This window comes from Colobus angolensis, unplaced genomic scaffold (genome assembly GCF_000951035.1).
Source record: "Colobus angolensis palliatus isolate OR3802 unplaced genomic scaffold, Cang.pa_1.0 Scaffold494, whole genome shotgun sequence".
NCBI classification, from domain to species: domain Eukaryota; kingdom Metazoa; phylum Chordata; class Mammalia; order Primates; family Cercopithecidae; genus Colobus; species Colobus angolensis.
This window is the reverse complement of record NW_012118421.1, coordinates 606,996-615,543: the sequence shown is the minus strand read 5'-3', so window position 1 is coordinate 615,543 and position 8,548 is coordinate 606,996. Positions and strand designations below refer to the sequence as shown.

At 41.5% G+C, this 8,548-nt stretch overlaps 1 protein-coding gene across 2 annotated transcripts in view; it reads right to left on the bottom strand.

The window, feature by feature from the left end:
• FAM177A1 (family with sequence similarity 177, member A1) overlaps positions 1-8,548 on the bottom strand; it is a 44,527-nt gene that overhangs the window by 5,899 nt on the left and 30,080 nt on the right. For both annotated transcript variants that reach the window (XM_011959460.1, XM_011959459.1), the window contains one exon: positions 487-553. In XM_011959460.1, the coding sequence (XP_011814850.1) occupies positions 487-553 (67 nt within the window). The remainder of the gene's footprint in view (positions 1-486; positions 554-8,548) is intronic.

The window sequence follows — 8,548 nt, the reverse complement described above, 5'->3', positions numbered from 1 at the left end:
GAGCTTGCAGTGAGCTGAGATCCGGCCACTGCACTCCAGCCTGGGTGGCAGAGCGAGACTCCGTCTCAAAAAAAAAAAAAAGAAAAAGAAATGAAATATTAATGATATACAAATATAAATGAACTGTAATACAAGCTTTAGAATAAGCAGTGAGACAGATTGAGAATGTTATCAATTGGAAACCAAATGACAAAGCAGCAAAATAGCTGTTAAGAGAAAGGGTTTAAGAACTTGAAAACCATATCTAAACTAATATAGTCATCTTTCATTCCTTAAAAAAAAAAAAAAAAACCATACTGGAAGCTGAAGAATGTTTTAATGTGAAGTACAAGTTAGGTTACTATCTCCCAAAGCTAGCTAGCTCCTGAGGACAGTGATTAACTCCCTACTGTTTCTCCTTCAGTTTGGAAACATCCTATTTAGCAAAGCTCCTGTTGCTGAAGCATGTTACAGCAATTATACAGTATTCAAGCAGAACAGCAATACCTGAGAGAGTTGATGTAGCAGCCCGAAGCATGTAAAACCATAAGTATGGGCCCCAGGTAAGTTTTGTCTGCAACAAGAAATCAGGTTAGCAACAGTCATACCTAAATTCATTCCATATATTTAAGCCAGAATGAAGTAGTCAAATACTTGGTAGGCACCAAGAATATTGTATAGGCAGTACTACAAAGAGACTGCAATCCAATCAACAATTTAAAATCTTTAGAGTTAAAATTCCACAAAGATATTTTACATTCACCCATATAACTACCACCACCTTAAGCCCATAGAAGAATAAAAAAAAAGACGCAGCTGCTGAAATGGAGTTGGTAATCGCAGTCTGCAATGAGTTGATAATCCAGAGCCTTCTTTTCTCCTATCTTGCTAAATTTTCGTTTCCACTATTTGTAAATACAACACAGAGAGGGTGTTCAGTCAATAGAAAGAAACTTAAGGACGCCATCTGACATACTTATGCTATAGCAGGGAAATTAAGGTTCAGAGAAATTAAGCAGGATATGTAAGGGAACATCAAATGAACTTTTAATGGTGGCAATAAGTGGCAAGATAAGTTTTGTTTGTTTCTTTAAGTCTTTTTTTTATTACTATACTTTAAGTTCTAGAGTATCTGTGCACAACATGCATATTTGTTACATATGTATACATGTGCCATGCTGGTGTGCTGCACCCATTAACTCATCATTTACATTAGGTACATCTCCTAATGCTATCCCTCCCCCCTTCCTCACCCCATGACAGGCCCCAATGTGTGATGTTCCCCATCCTGTGTCCAAGTGTTCTCATTGTTCAATTCCCACCTAAGAGTGAGAACATGCGGTGTCTGGTTTTCTGTCCTTGCGATAGTTTGCTCAGAATGATGATTTCCAGCTTCATTCATGTGACATGAACTCATCCCTTTTTAAGGCTGCATAGTATTACATGGTGTATATGTGCCACATTTTCTTAATCCAGTCTATCATTGATGGACATCTGGGTTGGTTCCAAGTCTTTGCTATTGTGAATAGTGCCGCAATAAACATATGTGTGCATGTGTCTTTATAGCAACATGACTTATAATCCTTTGGGTATATACCCAGTAATGGGATGGCTAGGTCAAACGGTATTTCTAGTTCTAGATCCTTAAGGAATTGCCACACTGTCTTCCACGATAGTTGAACTAGTTTACAGTCCCACCAACAGTGTAAAAGTGTTCCTATTTCTCCACATCCTCTCTAGCACCTGTTCTTTCCTGACTTTTAATGATTGTCATTCTAATGGTGTGAGATGGTATATGTTTTTGATTTGCATTTCCCTGATGGCCAGTGATGATGAGCATTTTTTCATGTGTCTGTTGGCAGCATAAATGTCTTCTTTTGAGAAGTGCCTGTTTATATCCTTCACCCACTTTTTGATGGGGTTGATTTTTTTCTTGTAAATTTGTTTAAGTTCTTTGTAGATTCTGGATATTAGCCCTTTGTCAGATGGGTAGACTGTAAAAATTTTCTCCCATTCTGTAGGTTGCCTGTTCACTCTGATGGTAGTGCAGAAGCTCTTTAGTTTAATCAGGTCCCATTTGTCAATTTGGGCTTCTGTTGCCAATGCTTTTGATGTTTTCGTCATGAAGTCCTTGCCCATGCCTATGTCCTGAATGGTATTGCCTAGGTTTTCTTCTAGGGTATTTACGATTTTAGGTCTAACATTTAAGTCTTTAATCCATCTTGAATTAATTTTTGTAACAAACCTGACAAAAACAAGAAATAGGGAAAGGATTCCCTATTTAATAAATGGTGCTGGGAAAACTGGCTAGTCATAGGTAGAAAGCTGAAACTGTATCCCTTCTTTAAGTCTTAAAAAAGGACTAGACCGTAGAACCCAAGGTAAGCTCAGTGCATATTTGGTAAGCCAGTGCCACTGGCAAAATGCAATCCACAATGCACACCTACATAGTTAATCTTGGTTCTGTAATTCCAAATGAATTTTGTGAAGCTTGCCAAACAGATATTATCTGCCTTTCTAGATGAAGCCAGTGATAAAGGCATGCTTCATTGTACCAATATGTTTATCCAAAGAAAACATAGTACAAAGCCTTCAATAAATCAAATGCATTAATAATGTTTGTTTGTTTTTGTTTGTTTGTTTTTGTTTTTAAGGCAGAGTCTCATTCTGTCACCCAGGCTAGAGCGCAGTGGCACGATCTCAGCTCACTGCAACCTCTGCCTCCTGGGTTCAATTGATTATCGCACCCCACCCTCATGAGTAGCTGGGATTACAGACGTGCACCAATTGCACGAATTTTTGTATTTTTAGTATAAATGAGGTTTCGCCATGTTGGCCAGGCTGGTCTCAAATTCCGGCCCCACTGACCCACCCGCCTCAGCCTCCTAAAGTGCTGGGATTACAGGAGTGAGCTACTGTGTCTGGACAATAATTGTTTTAATATGGCTTCCAAGGAGGGGAGAAAGAAAAAAACTTGTCCATAATCTTCTTATATTTACTAATGATTAAAAGGGCATTAAAAAGGCAAACACAAGAATATCTGTTAAGACTGAGTGGATGGGGCCAGGCGCAGTGGCTCACGTCTGTAATCCCAGCACTTTGGGAGGCTGATGCAGGTGGATCACCTGAGGTCAGGAGCTCGAGACCAGCCTGACCAACATGAAGAAACCCCATCTCTACTCAAAATACAAAAATTAGCCGGGCATAGTGGCACATGCCTGTAATCCCCAGCTACTTGGGAAGCTGAGGCAGGAGAATTGCTTGAATCCGGGAGGCAGAGGTTGTGGTGAGCCGAGATCGTGCCATTGCACTCAAGGGTACCAGGAGTGAAACTCCGTCTCAGAAAAAAACAAAAAAGACTGAGTGTATGGGTGAAAACAGAAATCAACATAACACAGCAGTGCCATAAAAAGTAGATACGCCAGTTTCTGTGATACTGTGCCTGAAGAGACAAAGTAATGCAGCTCCGTTGTCTCTACTTACTGAAGAACGAATGTCCAAGCAAACAGATTCAGCCAAGAAAAAACTGTATTACTGACACCCTGGATAAAATCCGCTATATCTTCTACATTCAGAGCAGGATGTGTCTTATATGTGGGACAAGGGTTACTTTAGTGGCTCTGTTTAAGATGCTCTGATCTTATGGTTTACAGCAAATGGAAACAGTGGCAGGAGTACAAGGAAAGGAACCAATTTCAATAACACATAATACATGATAAGGCCAAAAAACTATTTAGAAAAGGACTAGGCATGCTTTGGAGGAAAGCATACAGTTGAACAACACAGGTTTGAACTGTGTGGATCAACTTATTAATGGATTTTCTTTCAATAAATATATTAAACATTTTTTGAAAATTTGTAACAATTTTTAAAAACTCAGATGAACCCATAGACTAGAAATATCAAAAAAATCAAGAAAAAGTATGCTGTGAATGCATAAAATAAATGTAGACACTAGTTTATCATTTATTACCATAAAAATATGTGCAATTTTAAATTTTATAATAGAGTTATCAAAACTTACCCGCACAAACAGACATTACATTGTGCCATTTGCAGTCAAGAGAAATGTATTCAAACATAAAGATATAGTATTAAATCTTAACTGCATGGGCCAGGCGCAGTGGCTCACACCTGTAATCCCAGCACTTTAGGAGGCTGAGGCGGGTGGATCACCTGAGGTCAGGAGTTTGAGACCAGCCTGACCAACATGGCGAAACCCCATCTCCACTAAAAATACAAAAGGCGTCTATAATCCCAGCTACTCGGGAGGCTGAACAAGCAGGAGAATCGCTTGAACCCAGGAGGTGGAGGTTGCAGTGAGCCAAGATTGCCTCATTGTACTCTAGCCTGGCAACAAAAGTGAAACTCTGTCTCAAAAAAAAAAAAAAATCATAACTGCATAAAATTAACTGCAGTACATAATATACTACTATAATTTCTTAGCCATCTCCTGCTGCTATTGCAGTGAGCTCAAGGGTTGTATTTGCTTAAAATGCCATGTGACATTAATCATCTCTAGGTGAGCAGTTCATCTCTCCAGTAAACTGTAAATCACAGTAAAAATTGATCTCTTGTGGTTCTTACATAATTTTCAACATGTTTAGTACAATACTACAAACCTTAAATAACACCACAGGACTAATATAAAGCGCCATAACTGATGCTGGAAGTGCTCTCAAGAAGCAGGAAACAGTCATGACATTACAAGAAAAAGGTGAACTGCTTGATATATACTAAAGGTTGGGGTCTGCAGCTGTGGCTACCTGCCATTTCAAGATAGATGAATCCAGTGTAAGGACTATTGTAAAAAGAAAAAAAAAAGAAAGAAAGAAAAGGAAATTTGTGAAGCTGTTCCTGCAGCTATGCCAGCAGGCATGAAAACCTTGCGCTTTTTGCCAAATATCTTTTTCTTCTTTCTTTTTCTTTTTGAGATAGGGTCTCACTCTGTCACCCAGGCTGGAGTGCAAAGGTGCAATCTTAGTTCACTGCAACCTCCGCCTCCTAGGTTCAAGCAATTCTCCTGCCTCAACTGGGATTACAGGCACCCACCACCATGCCTGGCTAATTTTTATATTTTTAGTAGAGACAGGGTTTCACTGTGTTAACCAGGCTGGTCTCCAACTCCTGACCTCAAGTGATCCACCTACATCAGCCTCCCAAAGTGCTGGGATTATAGGTGTGAGCCACCGTGCATGGCCAACTTTTTATCTTGTATTGAAAATGCAGCTTTTATGTGCTGCAGGACTGCTTGTAAGAAAGGCATAGCTATAGACTAATATGATTCAAGAAAAAGCAGAATTATGACAGCTTAAAGCAAAAGGACGGTAAAGTATCTGTGATGATTAATATTAGGTGTCAACTTGATTGGATTCAGGGATGCCTAGATAGCTGGTAAAGTATTGTTTCTAGGTGTGTCTGTGAAGGTGTTGCCAGAGGAGACTGACATGTGAGTCAGTGGACTCGGACAGGAAGACCTACCCTTGATGTGGGTGGACACCATCCAAGGGGCTGACAGTGCAGCTACAACAAAGCAGGCAGAAGAAAGTGGAATAAGCCAGCTTGCTGAGTCTCTTCTGGCTTTCATCTTTCTCCTGTGCTGGATGCTTTCATCTGTTCCGCCGGCTCTTGGACATCAGACTTCAGGTTCTTTGGCCTTTGGACTCTTGGACTTACACCAGTGGTTTGCTGGGGGCTCTCAGGCCTTCAGCCACAGACTGAAGGCTGCACTGTCAGCTTCCCTGGTTTTGAGGCTTTCAGACTTGGACTGAGCCACTACTGGCTTCCTTCTTCCTCACCTTGTGGACAGCCTATTGTGGAACTTTGCCTTGTGATCATGTGAGCCAATTATCTTGAATGAACTCCCTTGCATAGCCTGACCAATATGGTGAAACCCCATTTCTACGAAAAATACAGAAATTAGGCCAGGAGCAGTGGCTCACACCTGTAATCTCAGAACTTTGGGAGGTTGAGGTGGCTGGATCACCTGAGGTCAGGAGTTCAAGAGCAGCCTGGCCAACATGGCAAAATCCTGTCTCTACTAAAAATGCAAAAATTAGCCAGGAATGGTAGCATACGCCTGTAATCCCAGCTTCTAGGGAAGCTGAGAGAGGAGAATCGCTTGAATCCGGGAGGCGGAGGTTGCAGTGAGCTGAGATTGACCCACTGCACTCCAGCCTGAGCAACAGAGCAAGACTCCATCTCTAAATAAATAAAATAAATAAAAATACAAAAATTAGCTGGGCTATAGTGGCACACGCCTGTGATCCTAGCTACTCAGGAGACCGAGATGGGAGAATTGTTTGAACCCAGGAGGCAGAGGTTGCAGTGAGCCAAGATCGCACCACTGCACTCCAGCCTGGGCAACAGAGGGAGACCCTGTCTCAAAAAAAATAAATAAACTCCCTTTCATATATACATATATTAGTTCTGTCCCTCTGGAGAACCCTAACACAGTATCTAAAGCTGGAGAATTTAATGCCAGCAAGGGATGGCTTGATAATTTTAGAAAGAAGTTCGGCTTTTAAAATGTCAACAAAACAACAGAAGCAGATTCTGCCAACCAAAAGACAGCAGATGAGTTCCCACACACCATTAAGACAATCATTGAGAAGTAAGGATATCTAGCAGAACAGGTTTTTAATGGAGATCAAAGTGCCTATTCTGAAAAAAACATGCCACAAAAGACATTTATTAGTAAGGAAGAGAAGCAAGCACCAGGATTCAAGGCAGAAAGGGATAGGCTAACTCTACTATTTTGTACAAATGCAGTCCGGTTTATTATTATTATTACCTTACCTATAAAGCTGCTAGCCCCTAAGCCTTAAAGGAAAAAGATAAACACCAGTTACCAGGCTTTCGTCTGTACAACAAGGCCTAGATAACAAGAACCCTTTTCCTGGATTGGTTCCATCAATGCTTTGTCCCTGAAGTCAGAAAGTATTCTTTTAATTAGGGACTGCTTTTAAAGTTCTTTTGTTATTGGACAATGCCCCTGGCCACCAAGAACCCCACAAGTTCAACACTGAAGGCGTCAAAGTGTTGTACTTGCCCCCAAACACAACATCTCTAGTTCAGCCTCTAGATCTGGGGTCATAAGGACCTTTAAGGTTCATTACACACATTACTCTATGGGAAGTACTGTTGACGCAATAGAAGAGAACTGTGGGCTGAGCGCGGTGGCTCACACCTATAATCCCAGCACTTTGGGAGGCTGAGGCGGGCAGATTACCTGAGTTCAGGGTTTTGCAACCAGGCTGGGCAACATCGTGAAACCCCATCTTAACTAAAATACAAAATACTAGCCGGACATGGCAGCATGCACCTGTAGTCCAGCTACTCGGGAGGCTGAGGCAGGAGAATTGCTTGAACCTGGGAGATGGAGGGTGCAGTGAGCCAAGATCATGCCACTGCACTACAGCCTGGGTGACAGCGAGACTCTGTCTCAAAAAAAAAAAAAGAAGAGAACCCCAATAAAGAAAACATCATGAAAGTCTGGAAGGATTACACCACTCAAGATGCCATTGTTATAGAAAAAGTTGTGAAAGACATCAAACACAAAACAAATTTCTGCTGGAGAAAACTGTGTCCAAGTGTTGTGCACATCTTCACAGGATTTACGACACAGCCAATCAATGAAATCATGAAAGATATAGTAGATATGAAAAGAAAGGTGGGCTGGGGGGTGGAGGGTTTCAAAATTTGGATCTTGGAGAAATTCAAGAGCTAATAGACACACCAGAGATATTAACAGAAAATGGCTTGATAAAGATGAGTGCCTCCAAACCACTGCCAGATGATGAAGAAGATGTAAAAGCAGCAGTGCCAGAAAAGAAACTGACATTAGACAATCTGGCAGAAGGGCTCTGCTTTTTCAAGACTACTTGACTTCTTTTACAACATGGACCCTTCTATACAGGTAGTGAAACTAAAGCAAATGGTGGGAAAAGAACTGTTACCACATAGAACATTTTTTTTTTTTTTTTTTTTGTCACCCAGGCTGGAGTGCAGTGGCCGGATCTCAGCTCACTGTAAGCTCCGCCTCCCGGGTTCACGCCATTCTCCTGCCTCAGCCTCCGGGTAGCTGGGACTACAGGCGCCGCCACCTCGCCCGGCTAGTTTTTTGTAGTTTTTAGTAGAGACGGGGTTTCACTGTGTTAGCCAGGGTGGTCTCGGTGTCCTGACCTCGTGATCCGCCCGTCTCGGCCTCCCAAAGTGCTGGGATTACAGGCTTGAGCCACCGCGCCCGGCCTAAACATTTTTTAGGGAAATGAAAAGTATAAAAAAGTCAGACAGAAATTACTATGTATTTCCATGAAGTTACAGCGAGTATGCCTTTCTCTCTCACCTCCCCTTCCACCTCCTGCCATGCCTAACATAGCAAGACCAACCCCTCCTCTTCCTCCTCAGCCTACTCAATGTGAAGACAATGAGGAAGAAGACTTATGATGATGATCCACTTCCCACTTAATGAACAGTAAATATATTTTCTCTTCCTTATAATTTTCTTAACCTTTTCTTTTCTCTCTTCTCTTCTCTTCTTTTCTTTTCTTTCCAGATGGAGTCTCGG